At 47.1% G+C, this 19,679-nt stretch overlaps 1 protein-coding gene across 1 annotated transcript in view; it reads left to right on the plus strand.

Annotated features, from left to right (window-relative positions):
• The window catches only part of CIP2A (cellular inhibitor of PP2A), a 152,341-nt gene that overhangs the window by 81,281 nt on the left and 51,381 nt on the right, over positions 1-19,679 (plus strand). The window contains exons 13-17 of the mRNA XM_069757758.1: positions 1,100-1,218; positions 2,039-2,225; positions 17,596-17,670; positions 17,755-17,865; positions 18,305-18,501. Coding sequence (XP_069613859.1) covers positions 1,100-1,218; positions 2,039-2,225; positions 17,596-17,670; positions 17,755-17,865; positions 18,305-18,501 — 689 coding nt within the window. The remainder of the gene's footprint in view (positions 1-1,099; positions 1,219-2,038; positions 2,226-17,595; positions 17,671-17,754; positions 17,866-18,304; positions 18,502-19,679) is intronic.

Raw genomic sequence — 19,679 nt, forward strand, 5'->3', positions numbered from 1 at the left:
AATCTGCCCCAGTGTGTCCTCCAGCAATCTGCCCCAGTGTGTCCTCCAGCAATCTGCCCCAGTGTGTCCTCCAGCAATCTGCCCCAGTGTGTCCTCCAGCAATCTGCCCCAGTGTGTCCTCCAGCAATCTGCCCCAGTGTGTCCTCCAGCAATCTGCCCCAGTGTGTCCTCCAGCAATCTGCCCCAGTGTGTCCTCCAGCAATCTGCCCCAGTGTGTCCTCCAGCAATCTGCCCCAGTGTGTCCTCCAGCAATCTGCCCCAGTGTGTCCTCCAGCAATCTGCCCCAGTGTGTCCTCCAGCAATCTGCCCCAGTGTGTCCTCCAGCAATCTGCCCCAGTGTGTCCTCCAGCAATCTGCCCCAGTGTGTCCTCCAGCAATCTGCCCCAGTGTGTCCTCCAGCAATCTGCCCCAGTGTGTCCTCCAGCAATCTGCCCCAGTGTGTCCTCCAGCAATCTGCCCCAGTGTGTCCTCCAGCAATCTGCCCCAGTGTCTCCAGCATTGCCCCCAGTGTGTCCTCCAGCATTGCCCCCAGTGTGTCCACCATTAGCTTATCAAAAAACACAAAAAAACAGTCTCCTCACCTGTCCGCGCTCCAGGCGGCGAGCTCCCTCCAGTAGCGCACACTCGCCGGCGACTGACAATGACGTCAGACGCCGGCGACGTGTACGCTGCGGCCGACTTCAGCTGCCAGCCTCCAATTGGCTGGCGGCTGTTAACTATTGACGTGCGGGCGCGTTCCCGCACGTCAATAGGAAACCGCTGCAGCGCCGGAAGGGGCCCGGTGAGCAGATGAGTAGGGGCCCAATGCGGGCCCCCTCTCTCTGCCCACCGGGTCCGGGGGCACATAAATGCCGGCGGGCATTCACAGACGATTAGCGGAGGGTCAATCTGTGCGGTAGCCCAGGGCCCCCCCAGACCACTGGGCCCTGGGCTACCGCCCATATTGACCCTCTGCTAATCCGCCCCTGTTTCTAAGCACTGACACTTAACACTTTTTGGGGGAATACAGCCCAAGGTAATGAAACAGATGTTTGCTGCTTTATATTTCTCTTAAAACTAGACCATATAAGTTAAAATTGACTCACTTTATTTTCTTCAGGAGCAAAGATTGATCCCATCGCTATCTTTTGCATTAACCTCGGATAACAGAGAAAGAGTTCAAGCTGGACTTCGAATTTTATTTGAAGCGGCACCATTGCCGGATTTCCCAGCATTTGTGTAAGTAAATGGAGTGCAAAAAAATTAAAGCCTTACAGGGGGCACATAAGGTATTGAAAAATCTGTCCATTAACAGCAATATTGCTAGAAAAAAAGGAAGATATACTCACCTATTGCATCCTTTTAGTTCCAGCTCTGTGACCCAAATTCTCCCATCTGCCATCACAGACTGTATACCCAACCTGTGGGGCTAAGAACTTGCCAGCAGGTATTTGCTAACTATTTGCCTTTTATATCTTGTGACGGTCTTCTCTGGCTAGAGCGGGCATGTACCGCTCCTGCTTGCACTTCTCCTTCTTCCGTCAACAGAGCAGTTTCTTTCAGTCTCTGCTCTGTCAACTGAGCATCATTGCAGACGTCATGTTGATTGACAGCCAGCTCCCCGCAGTTAAGCAGTGTGGAGCCAGCACTCTTTCAATATACGATCAACAGTGACGCCCCATCGACCACAGACTGGAGGAGAAAGGGCTGCTATGTTGATGCGCAGTCAAATGAAGGAGAATTGCCACGTGAACCAGAAGAGATCGTCGCACAGCACAACGGGTGGGTAATTGGCAACTGCCTGTCGGTCAGTTCAAAGCCCCTTAAGAAAAAGATCACAGATTATCTAAGGAAAACAATTGCAAAAAAGCATCACACTGCTAATATTATATTTAAACATATCAATATTTTGGATGGAAATTACAGAACTTATTTCCTTAGTTTCTGATCAGCGCTGTTTTGTTGGTGCCCCTTTTGATGAGTTTTGTTTTTGAATGTCTTGTTTATACTTGACAATATTTTATTTTATGGCTACATTAACGTAATTTTACCTTTTTAGACTTGGGGAAAGTATTGCTGCTAATAATGCTTACACAAATCAAGAAAAGGGTCAACCATCAAAAAGATTTGGGTTGCATGTTGTTGCAAACAATTGTAAACCACCACAGAGCGCTAAATTGCACAGCCCGGAAATATCATCCACAAATATTCAGGATCTAATTCAGAAGCTACAGTCAGGGATGGAGGTAAGGTAAACCTTTACTTTGTTGCATGAGTACTCCAAACAATGAGCTACAAATATAAAATACAACTTTACTGCGTCTGCGATATTTAGTGTAAAATACACAATAGTCTTGTCGTCACACTTCCATTTTTGGTTTATTTCATCCAATGATGTTACTATCAGCCCTGCTAAAATCAGATATTGTACAAGTGATCACAGCCAACAATTCTGCAAAAGACTTTGTCATCACGGTCGCTGTCATAACCATTATAGCCATGCAGCGTTGGGCTCCTAGGTTCGAATCCACCAAGGAAAACATCTGCAAGCTTATGTTCTCCTTGTTTTTGCTCTGTGTACTCTGGTTTCCTCCCACGCTGTTGCTGATAAGTACATTGTAAGCCCCAATGAGGACAGTGATGGTGTTGATGATTTCTGTAAAGCTCTGTGGAAATTTAATGATGCTATATAAATTAAATACATTGGTTAAAAACTAGAGGGGTTAACTCGAACAGTAAAGTTTGGCATTTGTATAGAACTCCTACTGTTCAGGCACGGACACTAAACACTGACTTCACCAAGAAGTCCGTGTTACTGTTTGGGTTCTGCCCTCCGAGCACCAGGTGCTTGTTGTTCCGTCATGTGCATAACAGCGTGGCAAACACTTCTTCTGATCGTCAGTAAAATCATTACCACTGGTCAGACGGTCGTGGTTCACAGCGAGAGCAGGTGGCAGCTGATGGCAGTATTCATCAGCCTGAGCTCTAAATAACATTTTCTTTCTCGCTTCGTTAGGGGACCAGCATACACCCATGGTTACCTGTGTCCCCCAATGAAGGCTCCAAGAAAGAGATTTTACGGTAAGAACCAAAAATCCCTCTTTCTCTATCGCCTCATTGGGGGACACAGGAACCATGGGTGTATGCTGCTGCCACTAGGAGGCTGACACTATGCAAATAAAAAAAAGTTAGCTCCTCCTCTGCAGTGTACACACCACTGACAGGAAGTAGGATATTCAGTTTAGCTTAGTGTCAGTAGGAGGTGGACATGGGTCTTTAATTTGACCCCTATCTACCTGAGTGTGCGTCGTTCCTTTTCAGGTACCACGGAGGGATACAGGGTGGTCAGTCACACCTGTAGTCCCACAAAGAGACTATGAGTACGGCGTGTACTGCCACCCCGTATCCTCATATGTCTAGTCGGCAGGACCCCAGCCCCTAACACTGAAGCGTGTTGAGGTGCTTCAGACCCGGGCCTGCCTCCGTCTCCCACCCACTCGCCCACCAGAGCCTGTCGGTTCGAGGAGACACGGACGTCCCACTATGCTGGATTATCGGACGTCCGATCTTGGATGGGGAGGTACTCTCTCTCTCTCTCCCCCCAGGTACAGAGATAAGATCACAGAAGAAAGAAGATCGGGAAAAAAAAAAAAAATTCCTTTATTTTAATAGTGGGCCCCTTAATTCAGGTTACCTTTGCAGCAGTTTTAGGGCTTTCCTCAACACTTCCCCCGTGCTCCGGTGGTCATGTGATGTAATCTAGGTCCTGGCCTCTTCCAGGCCTAGCTGCAGAGTGGGGCATCGGGGGTCTTTTCCCCCTTTAATTTTGCGGGTATTTGGGGCTGCAGGCATTGTTTTGCAGCGTTTTTCAATCCTCCGAGCCGCTCCCCCATCCTCCGGCGGTCACCAGCTCTAATTTAGGTCCCGGCTTCACTCGGGCCTAGCTGCAGGGCTGGCTCCGCCCCTCTTCTTCCTGCTTTTCGGGCGGGCTTTTTTCCCACCTAGCTCTTAGTCAGCTCCTTCCTGCCGGGACTTGGCTCCGCCCCCTGGTCCTGCGGTTTAGCTCCGCCCCTTTTTCTTGTCTCAGAGCAGGCTTTTCAGCATGTGTCCCTGCAGTGTGCGCTTTTTCACTCCTGGTCCTGGATACCCTCTTGTGACTGCCATTTTTTCTATTGATCCAGATTGTACTTGTTTCCTGTGGAGCCTTCTCTTCCTGGCACAGCAGCCCTACAGTCTGGAGCTGAATACAGGATGACTGCACCTACTGTGAGTAGCTGCTCTGCAGCCCGACACTCTCCTCGGCTCTCCTATCCCCTAATGTTCTGGCATCAGTTAATGGGTCTGCTCATCATGAACCCACCGCCCAGGAGTTCCTACCCCGGGTGAGACCGAGGCCCCTATCCCTGGGTGGGCTTTCCTTCTGTCTCGGTCTGTGGCGGACCTCACCAGGATGTCACGTCCCTGGTGTCCGTGCTTGACAGATTGTCCCTCCCAGCACCCTGCAGTTGCCAGTGGGTCACAGGATTCTCCATCCGGCCTTTTCAACACAGGTCACAAGAGATCCAGACAGGAGCGAAATTCTGTCCTTTTCCCGATCCATCTCGCCCTCCGGTCTGGCACGGTGAGATCCCTCTTCCAGATCCTCCTCTCCCGAGTCAGACGGGCGTCCTCGGTCATGTTTTCAAAGGAAGATTCAGACTTTGTTTCACTACAGGCCTCTAGCATGAGTGATAGGGTGCAAAGCCTTATTGTTGCAGTCAACCAGACCTTAGGCATCATGGATACCTCTACGGAACCCGCAGAAAAGGCGGTTTCGTTTAGACGGTCAAAACCAACTTCCAAGGTCTTTGCTCCACACACTGAATTTGTTGTGGTACTTGCCAGGGGAAAGGTGAACCATACCAGATGCTTTCAGACAAGGAAGCGTCTCGGCATCCTATTTCCCTTCTCCCCTGAGCTCATCGCTAACTGGACTGATGCCTCGGCAGCGGACTAGTCAGTCCCCAGACTGTCCGCCAACATGGTCTAATGCAGCATCCCTCATGTATTCCAAGGATACAATTATAGAATCACTGGAAAAATCAGCCTTTTGAAGTGGCTGCTTCTGCTTTGTGCCTCGGCCATTGCCTCTACCTGGGTCTCAAGGACCACAGCTAGATGGACCAAACAGCCTTGTAAGGGTTCCACGGCTGGACCTCTTCCGGGGGAGCTGGCCGACTTGACGGACCAGATTTCCTATGCAGGGAAATATTTGGTAGCTGTCTCCCTAGATGCGTGTCTTGTGCAGCTCAGGTATCCAGCAATATGGTGACCATCTGGCGGAATATTTGGCTCAAGACATGGCAGGTGGACTTGTTTTCAAATAAGTCCCTTACCAGCCTCCCTTTCCAGGGCCCCCGTCTTTGACTACATGCTGGAACAAATTATTAAGGACGCCACGGGAGGCACGAGCGTCGCTGGCCTCCACTGATATGGCAGTTCAGCTCCCTTTTTGTCCTTTCGCTGGTTCGTGGCGTCAGAATATTCCTCTGGCTAGCACAGACCGCAGTCTCGCCTGGCTAGAGAAAAGGCTTCCTTCAAGCCTACCCCTTCCTGGCGTTCCCTCAATTCCCATGGTAGGTCCACCAGGCCCAGACATGGCAGATCTTCCTTGGCATAACTCGTGCTAAGGGCCCAGCGTTCCTCCCAGTTTGGGCGGGCGTCTTTTTTTGGAGGGACGTTTGGCTTGCCTCAGTCGAGGTCAGGGAGGTGGTATCCACTGGATACAAGATGGGGTTCGCTTCGCGGACCCGGAATCGCTTCTTCGAATCCCACCCTCTAAAAGATCCTAATCTGATCCCAGGTTTCTTTGCGTCCATTGCCTTCTTTGTTCAGAGGTTATCGTTTCCATCTCAGAGTAGGAACGCTTCACAGGTTTCTATTCAAACCTGCTTGTAGTGCCGAAGAAGAACGGCGCAGTTCGACCCATCTGGTTCCTAAGTTAGTAAACGAAAGGTTCCGCCTGCGGCATTTCAGGATTGAGTCCCTCTGTTCAGTATTGGCTTGCATGGAACCACAGGAATTCCTGTGCTCCATAGATATCCAGAAGCCTATCTCGATGTTCTGATTTTCCCAGCACACCTGTGTCTCCTGCGTTTCGTGGCGCAGAAGAGTCATTTCCATTTCATCGCCCTGCCACTCGGTCTTGCGACCGCACCCAGTGTCTTCATAAAGATCATGGCTACATTTATGGCCATTTTGAGGATCAGGGGCCTAGTGCTCATTCTGTACCTCGAAGACATCAAAGCTCCGCCCCCCTCTCAGGCCCAGGAGAGTGACAATCGTCTTCGACTCCCTGTCCCGTTTCTGGTGGCTGGTCAGCAGAACAAAGTCTTGTCTTGTTCCAAGTCAGTGCCTCGTCTTCTAAGGCATGCTGTTCGACACCTGTCAGTCGAGGGTTTTTTATTTTTTCTTCTCAAGGAGAAACGGGCAATTCTCCAGGACGGAGTTCTCTGCAAGGCCCTCGGCTGCGTTCCTTCCGTTCAGCAATGAAGGTCCTGGGACGAATGGTGGCAGCATCGGAAGCGTTCCCTTTTTGCGCTGTTCCACTTCAGCAGGCCATCCTTTCTCAGTGGGACAGGTCTGTGCTGTCTCTGGATCGTCCGATTCAGCCTTCCGTCCGATTCTAATGGTCTCTCAGCTGGTGGCTGTCATCCCCTCTCATTCCCCAGGTCCGGTCCTTCCTTCTCGCCCATGGCAGGTGGTGACGACGGTCGCTAGCCTTCCCGGCTGGGGCGCGGTTTCCCCGCAATCCGTCAGTTAAAGGGGCGTTGGTCGGAGCAAGATTCTCCTCTGCCGATCGACATCCTTGAGATAGAGGCCATTCTTCTGTCCCTGAGTCACTGGGAAAAGGTTCTCAGAGGTCTGCCAGTCAGAATCCAGACGTCCAATACCACGGCTGTGGCATATGTCAAACACCAGGGAGGGAATCAGTCTCTTGGAAATGGCGGAGGTATCCAAGATCCTCTTCTGGGCAGAGGCGATGGTTACGTCACTATCTGCAGTGCATATTCCCGGCGTTGGCAACTAGGCCGTGGTGTTTTTCTCTGCCACGAGGGCCATGCGGCAGGAGAGTGGTCCCTCCATCGGGAGGTCTTCCTTCAAATTTGCCTTTGATGGGGAACTCCGGACGCGGATCTCTTGGCGTAGCGACTGCTTAGGAAGGTTCCACCGTTTGTTTCCAGGTCCGCGATCCTCTTGTAGTGGAGACCGATGCTTTGGCCATTCCTGGGTCGCATTTTGTATTTCCCTATCTGTTTTCTCCCCTTCCCTTCTTCCCATGCTGTTGAAGATCATTGCGGAGGGGGTGCCGGTCTTTCTGATCGCACCAGATTGGCCCAGAAGGTTCTGGTTCGCTGAGATCGTCAATCTCCTCGCGGACTTCCACTGGAGGCCCCAGACAGGCCAGATCTTCTGTCCCAAGGACCGATCTGCCACCAGAGTTCTTGGTTGCTCAATTTAACATCTTGGCTGTTGAATCCTTCCATTTGGCCTTTTCTCAAGGCGGGACTTGATGCTGGCCTTGCCCTTAGTCCTCTAAAGCAGAGGTCCCCAACTCCAGTCCTCAAGGCCCACCAACAGGTCATGTTTTCAGGATTTCCTTTGCATTGCACAGGTGATGCAATTATTACCTGGGCAAGACTAAGGAAATCCTGAAAACATGACATGTTGGTGGGCCTTGAGGACTGGAGTTGGGGACCTCTGCTCTAAAGGGTCAGGTAGCAACAATTTCCATTCTCTTTCTGAAGTCCCATTTCAGAAGTCCTTGACTTCCTGTTCTCAGGTCAGATATTTAGATCTGAGAGACCTCGGTGGTTGATACCTCTTAATAGCTAACTGAAAAGATGGTAGCAAATTGCAAACCTTCGAGACTTCTCAGGCCTCTTCATCAGGCATAGACTAATTCAATTCCAAATATTTGTCTATCTACTGGCTATCACGGTACAAGGATATATATCCGTCCCGTTCTCAGGTCAGAACTTTTCTTCAAGGAGTGGTGCATGCAGCTCTCTTGTACCGGACTCTCGTGGATCCCAAGGACCTTAATCTTGTTCTGGAGGCTCAGTGGGGTTCCCCCCCTTGAACCTCCCCATGAGGCCTCACTGTCTGTTCTGTCCTGCAAGGTGTCGTTTCTGGTGGCCATCACCTCCATTAGGCGCGTCTCGGAGTTGGTGGCTCTCTCCTGTCGCCCCATTTCTTGGTTCTTCACCAAGATAAGGTAGTTTTACGGCCATCGTCGCCTTTTCTTCCCAGGGTGGTGTGCTCCTTGTTACTTCAATAAGATCGTCCTTCCCTCCTTTTTGTTCTGCTCCGACCTATTCTCTGGAGCGTTCGCTGAACAGGCCAGACCTGGTCAGGGCGGTGAGGATCTATTTGTCTAGGACCACCTTCTTTAGGAAGACGGACCGTCTATTTGTCATTCCAGACGGTGCACCAAGAGGCCTGCCAGCCTCCAAGGTTATGATTGTTCTCTGGATCAGACCTGCTATTCTGGAGGCTTACCGGGTCAGGAACAGAGTGACACCTCCAGGGATTAAGACTCACTCTGCCCCGGGCAGTGGGCGCCTCCTGGGCGGTACACCATGGGGCATCCGCCCTACAACTTTGCAAGGCAACCTGGTGTTCCATTCACTCATTTGCCAAATGTTATAAGCTCCATACCTACGCTTCGGCAGTTGCCAGCCTAGGCGGAAGGATCTTGCAGGCGGCAGTGGTAAGTTCTCCGACCTGAATGGAGTTTTTTTCTGCTGTTCCCACCCCAGGGACTGCTTTGGGACGTCCCATGGTTCCTGTTTCCCCCAATGAGGCGATAGAGAAAACAACAGGATTTTTGGTTGCTTACCGTAAAATCTGTTTCTCAGAGCCTTCATTGGGGGACACAGCACCCTCCCAAGTTGAACAGCTCTGTTTTATTGTGTTATATTGTCACAGTTTGACTTTCTATCTTTAACATGTTGCTTCTCCTACTGCTTTCTCACTAACTGAATATCCTACATCCTGTCAGTGGGGTGTACACTGCAGAGGAGGAGCTAACTTTTTTTATTTGCATAGTGTCAGCCTCCTAGTGGCAGCAGCATACACCCATGGTTCCTGTGTCCCCCAATGAAGGCTCCGAGAAACAGATTTTACGGTAAGCAACCAAAAATCCTGTTTTCTCCTACGCCTCATTGGGGCACACAGGACCATGGGTGTTATGCTGCTTGCCACTAGGAGGACACGAAGTAAACCAAAGTTAACTCCTCCTCTGCAGTATACACCCCTTGACTGGCCGGAAACGACTCAGTTCGGTAGAAGAAAAAACAAGACAAGTAAACTCTGTCAAAAACTAAGGAACAAACCACCAACAAAAAACAGCCATAGGCTAACAGGGTGGGTGCTGTGTCCCCCAATGATTGGCTCAGAGAAAAAGATTTTACGGTGAGTACACAAAAATCTCCTTTTCTCCTACGCCTCATTGGGGGACACAGGACCATGGGATGTCCTAAAGCAGTCCCTGGGTGGGGAGAAATTGCACTGCTAAAATCCCAAGTACCACTGACTCACTGAGGTACCGCTGTCTGCAGAATGCGCCTGCCAAGGGCAGCATCTGCCGAAGCCTGGGTATGGATGTGATAGTGCTTCGTGAAGGTATGCAGACTGGACCAAGTCACAGCTTTACAAAGCTGTTGTGTGGAAGCCTGGTGCCGAATGGCCCAAGAAGCACCGACCGACCGAGTCGAGTGCGACTTAATCCCTGCTGGGACAGGGATGTTCCTGACGCGGTAGGATTCCTGAATAGTGGAGCGAATCCACTTGGCTAGAGTGGCCTTTGAGGCAGGTAGACCCTTCCTATGTCCCTCTGGAAGCACAAACAGGACATCTGACTTACGGAAGGGAGCCGTGCGAGATATGTACCGCCGAAGAGCTCTAACCACATCCAGAGTATGGAGAGCTTTCTCGATAAGATGGGTTGGTGCCGGACAGAATGACGGCATGACAATGTCCTCATTTAGATGAAAGGAGGAGACTACTTTAGGCAGGAAAGAGGGAGAGGTTCTCAAAACTACCTTGTCTGGGTGAAAAATCAGGAAGGGGGGGGGTCGGCAAGAGAGCCGCCAACTCAGAAACTCTCCTGATTGACGTAATCGCCACGAGAAAGACCACCTTCCATGAAAGGAGGGTGAGAGAGATGGCCTGCTGAAGAACTCTGAGAACCAAGTTAAGATCCCATGACGCCAAAGGCATTCTATAGGGAGGGACCACCCAAGAGACTCCTTGGATTAACGTCTTAACCGGCAGTCTGGAAGCGATCTTTCGTTGGAATGGAACAGACCATGCAGACACTTGTCCCTTGAGCGAGCTTAGGGCAAGGCCTGACTCTAAGCCTGATTGGAAAAACTCCAGAATGGACGGAATGGAAAAAACCAAAGGAGAACGTCCATGGGTATTGCACCATGAAAAGAAGATGTGCCAGGTGCGATGATAAATGCGCATGGATACAGGTTTCCTAGTGCGCATCATGGTAGAAGAAACCCCTGGAGAGAATCCGGCTTGGACTAAAATCCAGGTTGGTTATCAAGAATAGAGCGGTGAGGCCGCTAAGTGATCTGGGTAATTTCACAATGCATCCTGGGAACGCAAGATGGCGGCAGCCGCGCACGCATCGCTAGAGTTTTACTGGATCCCGCCGGCGGGTGAGTATAGAACTATTTTTTATTTTAATTATTTTTTCTAACAGGGATATGGTGCACACACTGCTAAATACTATGTGGGCTGTGTTAGATACCGCGTGGCTGCTATATACTACCTGGCCAGTGTTAGATACTATGTGGGCTTCGTTATATACTGTATGGGCTGCGTTATATACTACATGGCTGCTATATACTACGTGAGCAGTGTTATATACTACGTGGCTGTGTTCTATACTGCGTGCTATATACTACGTGGCCACTGTTAGATACTATGTGGGCTGTGCTATATATTACGTGGCCAGTGTTACATACTGCGTGGGCTGTGTTATATACTGCGTGGCTGCTATATACTGCGTGACTGCTATATACTGTGTGGGCTGTGTTATATACTACGTGGGCTGTGTTATTTATGGCGTGGCCTATATTAACGCATTGGATATTCTACAATATGTATGTATGTATATAGCAGCCACATGGTATATACCACAGGCCACGTAGTACTCCTATATGTGAATGGGGTTTGGGTACCGTTCTGCTATTCAAACCCAACCTTTTTTTTTTTTTATTATATTATTGTTCGGCCGGACCCAGAGATCCGGAGGTCTGCCCGTCTCTGTTAAAAACCCATAATAAATATATAAAAAGTAGTTCACAAGAGAGTAAGTGAATACATCTGCTGGACCCCACCCAGCAGCCAAGTCTGTATTTTGTGACTGCAGGACGGGAGTCCTGCAAACCGCCTCCTAACTGCCAGCATCCCCTACTCCTGTCTTTAATTTTTATCACTTGGCACATCATATGGCGTGAAGCACTTATGTCATTGCACTAGGCCAGCTTTTCAAAAGTGGAGCCGAGTGTGACCACAGAGGTAGTTCACAGGACTCACATCTGGTGGCCATGGAATACTGGAGTGGGGTCCTGCATATCGATTAGCTGATCTTTACTCTGCACACCAACTTTAATCAAACCCTTGGTTTCACCTGTGCTTCATTCTGAGGCAAGCTACGCATTCTTACAGGTCACATAATTATGTCACCCTAAAAGGTTAATACCACTTATTAATTCATATAAATACATATACATGAGTATAACCATGATAAAAGATCTGCAAGATCCCCATAAACTTTCAAATATACAATCTTATTTTAGACAGTGAAACAAAAGTGCATACATAAATCCTTAAACAGCTATCATCTAACATATAAAGCTAAGTGGTTGTATGTATCCACCATGCCCACTCCACATAGCCCCGCACACTCTGCAACCAACCACTAAGCCTCTTTCATTTCGCCAGAGCTGTTTAACCCCTTTATCCCATATGACATACTATCCCATCGAGATGACCTGGGACTTAATTCCCAGTGATGGGATAGTATGTCATAGTGGATCGGCCGCGCTCACTGGGGGAGTGCGGCCGGATGTCAGCTGACATCCGGCACTATGTGCCAGGAACGGTCACGGACCGCTCCTGGCACATTAACCCCCGACACACTGCGATCAAAGATGATCACAGTGTTACGGCAGTATAAGGAAGCAACGCGCAGGTAGGGGCTTCCTGCGTGCTTTCCTGAGACCCTCGGAGCAATTGTTCCAATAAATACATTTCTTTATCTAAATAAAAAAAAAAAAACAATGAAAGTACACATATTTGGTATCGCCGCGTCCGTAACGACCCGACCTATAAAACTGCCCCGCTAGTTAACACCGTAAAAAAAGAGGCAAAAACGACGCTTTATTATCATACCGCCAAACAAAAAGTGGAATAACACGCGATCAAAAAGACGGATATAAATAACCATGGTACCGCTGAAAACGTCATCTTGTCCTGCAAAATAGTTATAGTCCTTAGAATAAAGCGATGCAAAAATAATTTATTTTTTATAAAATAGTTTTTATCGTGTAAAAGCGCCAAAACAAAAAAAGATATAAATTTGGTATCGCTGTAATCGTTCTGACTTGAAGAATAAAACTGCTTTACCAATATTATCAAATGTAAAAACGGTATAAGCACCCCCCCCCATCCCCCCAAAAGAAATTCATGAATAGCTGGTTTTTGTTCATTCTACCTCACAAAAATCGGAATAAAAAGCGATAAAAAAATGTCACGTGCCTGAAAATGGTACAATTAAAAACGTCAACTTGTCCCGCAAAAAACAAGACCTCACATGACTCTGGACCAAAATATGGAAAAATTATAGCTCTCAAAATGTGGAGACGCAAAAACTATTTTTTGCACTAAAAAGCGTCTTTTTGTGTGTGACGGCTGCCAATCATAAAAAATCAGCTAAAAAACCCGCTATAAAAGTAAATCAAACCCCCCCTTCATCACCCCCTTAGTTAGGGAAAAATAAGTTAGGGTTAGGGGTGCTAAAGTTAGGGTTAGGTTTGGGGCTGAAGTTAGGGTTGGGGATAATGTTAAAGGGACTCTGTCACCTGAATTTGGAGTGAACAATCTTCGGCCATAGGGGCGGGGTTTTCGGGTGTTTGATTCACCCTTTCCTTACCCGCTGGCTGCAATATTGGATTGAAGTTCATTCTCTGTCCTCCGTAGTACATGCCTGCACAAGGCAATCTTGTTCTTATCATTTCTATGGTGTTATCATCCTTCTGTAAAGCTGGAAATAACGCAATTTATTACTGTGCCGACACAGACCACCCTCTGCCACAGACTGCAGGGGCAGCCCAGAATGAGGAACTTCTTTGTCTGACATGAAGCATCTCATTAGCTTAAAAATTAAAACACAGATTAAAAAAAGAAACACACGACGGATTTCTCCAATCCACGTATCATTTTAATCGGTGTAACAGCGCCAACCAACCTGACAATGTTGGCTCTGACGGGATAATGTGGGATATTAGGGGTAGTAGTCCGGTGGCTCTGGCTGGATGATGTGTCAAATCAATTCTAAAGCAATATACGCCTATACAGACAAGTTGGTAAACAATGCCAGATTAATACTGGATTAAAAAGTGTGTAACCAGATCGATAATAGTTTAGAAGACAATATGTATCCAAATGACCAGATCAATACTAGATGAGAAATTTGTGTATATGCAGATGGAGCGCCCCCAGACACAGGGCCACGAGTTCTCGGTACCGGGCCTCTCTGGTTCGGTTCTGAGGCTGTCACGGTGGCTAGACCCGGTCCGCGACCCTGCTAAGGGGCGTCCAATAAAGGTGGTGCAGTCTGTCAGGGGTTCGTGACACCACCTGTGGTGTTCGGTCAGGGTGACCGACGCTGCTGTGGGGTCCGCTGGGGTGATGGAATGGCAGCTGGATGGTATACCTTCCCATAGGTGAAGTATGTCCCCAGGGCTTCCCAGTAAGGTAGATGGTGATGGTGTGAGGTGCAGGCAATAACGAGGACACAAGGTTGCAGTCTCTTTACCTCTTTACTGTAGTCTTCAGGATCCTCAATCCAGAGCACGTTTAACAGGGCTATCAGAGACCAGCCAGTCCGATGGGCACATCCAGAGTTTCCTTCGCAGATGGAAATCGTTGCCTACCACTAGCGCCTGTTTGTGTTGTAGTCCTACCCTGCTGAGCATTCGGAATAGTCCTCACAACTGCTGTTCTCGTTCGTTCGTTCTCTACAGCTCTCTCGTTGTTTGGTTCCGGATGTTACTAGTTTCAACGTCCCCCAGGTATGTTATGGCTAGGACGCCACCCGTATGACGGGAAGGCCTGGAGGTCTTCTGGGACCCTAGAGACGCCCCTCTCCCACTGTTGCCCCCTATGTCTTCGTAGGTGTAGTAAGGTAGACAGCCAACCTATAATTAACTGTCCTGCGGAGTTCGAAGTAAGGCCTAGAGTCAGTTACTCCCGCGGTGTTCCGGCTACGCGCCTCAGTAAGATGTTGCCTCTGTCTCACGGCACGACTCCTACTGGCTCTCCTTTGTGCTTGATCTCGTTTACACTGTTCCACAATATCCTTCCCTTCGTGTCTCTCTCTTGGATACCGCCGCGGGGTGTGCAGGCGAGGTTCCGTTACGTTCTGCTCTGTTCGCTAGGCACCTGCCAGGTTCCCACGCCTGACAGGGACCCCCCTGTGATTCTCCCTGCAACACCCCCTGCCACGGGATGTTGCCTGAATCCAACCCAGTCAGCTTCTAACTAACTTCCTCCCCGACCCCTAGTTTACCAGCGTGAGGAGTGGCCCAATAAATAAAGCCCTTTGCTCCCCCTAGTGGCCGGAGTGTGAAGTGTAATGTGTTCTGGTGATACCTGGTCAGGAGAATTCCTTCAGTGCCATCGGACGTACCATCACTCCCCTTAGTGGCAGAGCGCCATACTGCAACGACCAGATCTCTGGGGCGCTGCACAGACATGTCACTCCAAGAGATCAGACTAAGGCCATGTGCACACGTTCAGTATTTTTCGCGTTTTTTTCGCTATAAAAATGCGAAAAAAACGCTTACATATGCCTCCTATTATTTAAAGTGTATTCCGCATTTCTTGTGCAAATGTTGCTTTTTTTTCCGCGAAAAAATCGCATTGCGGAAAAAAAGCAACATGTTCATTAAATTTGCGGAATTGCGGGGATTCCGCACACCTAGGAATGCATTGATCTGCTTACTTTCCGCATGGGGCTGTGCACACCATGCGGGAAGTAAGCAGATTATGTGCGGTTGGTACCCAGGGTGGAGGAGAGGAGACTCTCCTCCACGGACTGGGCACCATATAATTGGTAAAAAAAGAATTAAAATAAAAAAGTGATATACTCACCCTCTGATGGCCCCGGAGTCCTCCCGCCTCTCATCGGTGCATGCTCTCTCTTCCATTCCTATAGATGCTGTGTGTGAAGGACCTGCGATGACGTTGCCGTCTTGTGATTGGTCGCGTGACCGCGACGTCATCGAAGGTCCTGCACACACACACCATCTATAGGAACGGACGCCGCTGAGGAGATCGGCTGTCTGCAGGTAAGTATAACCATTTTTTTTATTATTTTTAAACATTCTATCTTTTACTATTGATGCTGCATAGGCAGCATCTATAGTAAAAAGTTGGTCACACTTGTCAAACACTATGTTTGACAAGTGTGACCAACCTGTCAGCCAGTTTTCCAAGCGATGCTACAGATCGCTTGGAAAACTTTAGCATTCTGCAAGCTAATTACGCTTGCAAAATGCTAAAAAAAAACTCGAAAAAAAAACGGGGAAAAAACGCAAAAAATAAAATGCGGATTTCTTGCAGAAAATTTCTGGTTTTCTTCAGGAAATTTCTGCAAGAAATCCTGACGTCTGCGCATACCCGAATACTGGATTAGAAAGTTGTATACATGTTAAGATGATATTGATAAGATACCGTATGTGTATATATACAGTGGATAAACTAAGGAGCCAGATCAGTACTGGATTAGAGACATATACTTATACAGACTGTATTAAATACCGTAATAACACATATGCACAAATTAGTTAGTTTGCAGAACCAGATCGACACTGGATTAGAGAGTTATATATAATAATAATAATCTTTATTTTTATATAGCGCTAACATATTCCGCAGCGCTTTACAGTTTGCACACACATTATCATCGCTGTCCCTGATGGGGCTCACAATCTAAATTTCCTATCAGTATGTCTTTGGAAATGTGGGAGGAAACCGGAGTGCCCGGAGGAAACCCACGCAAACACGGAGAGAACATACAAACTCTTTGCAGATGTTGTCCTGGGTGGGATTAGAACCCAGGACTCCAGCGCTGCAAGGCTGTAGTGCTAACCACTGCGCCACCGTGCTGCCCATAATAAAACCATGCACATACATAATAAAACCATGCACATATGTACAGTAATCAAAAAGACAGATCAATACTGGATCAGAGACCATTAAATGTATAAATGATAACCTAAATACAGACAGTAATTGATCTGCAGAACCAGATAGATACCAGTCTATAATGTTGTACATATAGATTATATTGACCCCAGGTGATACCACATGGCCCATGTATCCCTGAGATGCCCTTATATCACTCTGTCAGGCTCCTCTCCCACCCACTGACTGGAACGCAAGCCGGTGCGAGGTCGCGTGTGCGAAGGAGACAGAACACCCCTGGATGTAGATGCGATACACAAAGCAGAAGTGCTTGCCCTCCAACTTGGAACGGTCTGAACACGGGTTATGGATGCCTCAGCATCCATACACAGCAGCGTTGGCTAGATGTCATAAACCCACAATGGGGAAGTCACATAAGGTGATCCATGTCTGTATTCTAAGGGGCCATAGGAATAGTCCCTAGGTAGGAGGGGGCATAAAACCCATGAAGTTGTAGAAAACAACTGTAAAGGATTGGTTCATTGAGCCCCTTGGGACCCCCATACATAACAAAAGCATTCTTCAATATAGCATAAATGAAAACTGCATTATTCATGCCATGTGTAAAGAATACCCTATATTTTTACAGTCAGTTATTCACTCAAATTAAAAATATTAAAACCATGTTCTTTAGATTGCATGTACAAGAATTCCTATTGCCTATCATTTATCCAATCTTCCTTTTCTATTATAAAAAGCAGAAAATTATTTTTTTTTTTCATTGGTACTTTTGTATCATGTGAAATTCCAAGAGCCTTAATTGGACACTGATCTATTTGCAAGTATTAGCAGATGGTCTGGTCATTCATTATTTCTCAATCATATGGTGACCTTGTAATGGAGACAGTGTCTGGTTAAATATACTGATATAAAGGAGCTAAACATGTTCTTGTCATAATAAAGTTTTTATGATTTGAATCATTGCTCTTATATAAAAACCAGTATACAGTTTAATGGAGCTGGGAAATGTCAGAGCCAGCGCAGTATCCTCACCACCCCTGCTCCTCATATGTCCATGGTCAAAACATCACAATGGTGAGATCTTTTCCAGGTAACTGTTTTTATTGCTTTGTTTTATTTTTGCAGTTGAAAGAACAAGTGAATGATGTTAGGATTTCTGATATCATGGATGTTTATGAACAAAAGCTGTGTGCACTAGCCGTAAGTACTAAGCCTCTAACTAGGTTTTAGGGGGGTTTATATTCGAGAAAACAACTAGTTTATCTGCCCTTTGTGTTTTTGCAGTCTAAAGAAAGTCGTCTGCAGGATCTTTTGGAAGCAAAAACTTTAGCCCTTGCTCAGGCAGATCGACTTATCTCACAATACCGATGTCAAAGAGCACAAGCCGAAGCAGAGGTCAGTCGAATACTTTTGAGAGGTTTTTCACAGCTTTAAGCCTAAGCTGAGTAATGAAGTTCCTCTTTAAGGAGTAATCCAGCTCTGCTCATCTCTGCATCAGGAAGTGAGTGGGACAAGTGCCGTCCCATCAACCTAAAACTGCCAGCTCACATGCAATGCTTGCCGTTCATGCACGTATGCTAACAGATATGTGGGCTTTGACACTTGTCCCACTCACCTCCTCATTTGGAAGTGAGCACAGCCTGATAACCAAGTCACTCAGTATACTTTCTATACTTGCTGAATATACCTATCCTGCCACAGTATAACACTGATGTCATTTTTTCCCCACAGCATCCTAGTTTGGTTAAAATACTTTGCAACTTTTAACTGTACGGACATTTATTTAAAAATGTAGTTTGTTGGCACTAGCTTTATTTTTTTTTTAAATTTCCAGGCAAGAAAGCTGGCTACATTACTTAAGGAGGCTGAAAGGAAAAATGAGGAACTGAGCTTAGTTCTAAAGTCTCAGCAGCTTGAGTCTGAACGAGCAAAGAGTGACATTGAGCAGTTATTCCAACACAGCAAGAAGCTACAAGTTGTCGCTGAAGAGCATGAAAAACTAAAAGTCTCCTTTGCTGATCATATAATTAAGTAAACATTCTCCTACGTATTTGCTGCAGATTTTGGTGTCTATTTAAAGGGTTGTCCAGTTTTGTGATAAAAGTCTGCAGTTATTCTATGTAACTACAGACTTTTGAATCCTGACATTGTGCTGTGTGCATGCTGTCAGGATGCAGATATTGCCGGTGAGTGTGTGGGCACGTTTCCCGCAAGAATTTGATTTGCATACATGCAATCACGTGCCAACTAGATGTGTTCTTCCTATCTCAATTCAATTTTGTTGAGAGAGGCCGATCATGTGTAGTCATAATTCAGATGTCTGCAATGACAGAGTAACTTACAATCCTGGATAACTACTTTTAAGATGATATGCACTCAAGATGTACAGTTAGGTCCAGGAATATTTGGACAGAGACACATGTTTTAAAATGCGGTTTTCCAAAGTGTATTCAAGATAGTTATATAATCGATATGAACTCAGCTTTAATTTGAGGGCATGAACAGCGTAATTTGAAGTAAGGCTTTAGGAATTACAGCTCTTTAATATGTTGCCTCTTTTTAAAGTGACCAAAAGTAATTGGACAGTTATCTCAAAAAATCTTTAATGGGGTGCAATGGTATTGTTAAACCTTCATCACTTGAGCAGGTAAAAGGTCTGGAGATAATTCCATGTGTGGCATTTGCATCTGGAAGCTATTGCTGTGAACCCACAACATGTGGTCAAAGGAACTCTTAATTGAAGAGAAACCGACCATCATTAGGCTGAAAATAAGAAATCCATCAGACAGATAGCAGAAATGTTAGGAGAGGCCAAAAAAGCACACTGGTGCTCTTGGTCAACTTAGAAAGGCCAGCAATTCTATGGAGGACAACAGTGAATCATTTCCATGGCTTATAAAACCCCCTTTGCAACATCCACCCAACTGAAAAACACTCTCCTTGAAGTAAGTGTTTCGCTATGAGTTTACAATAAAGAGGTGACTTCACGAGCGCAAATACAGAGGGTTTGTCACCATGTACAAACCATTAATTACCCGTAAAAATAGAAAGGCCAGATTAGACTGTAAAAGAAAAAATGTAAAGAAGCCAGCCCAGTTCTGGAAAAATATTCTTTGGACAGATGAAACTAAGATCGACCTGTACCAGAATTATGAGAAGAAGAAATTATAGTTAGGGCTTGGAATGGCTCATGATGCAAAGCACACCAC

The sequence above is a fragment of the Ranitomeya imitator genome, chromosome 3 (genome assembly GCF_032444005.1).
Source record: "Ranitomeya imitator isolate aRanImi1 chromosome 3, aRanImi1.pri, whole genome shotgun sequence".
Taxonomy (NCBI): Eukaryota; Metazoa; Chordata; class Amphibia; order Anura; family Dendrobatidae; genus Ranitomeya; species Ranitomeya imitator.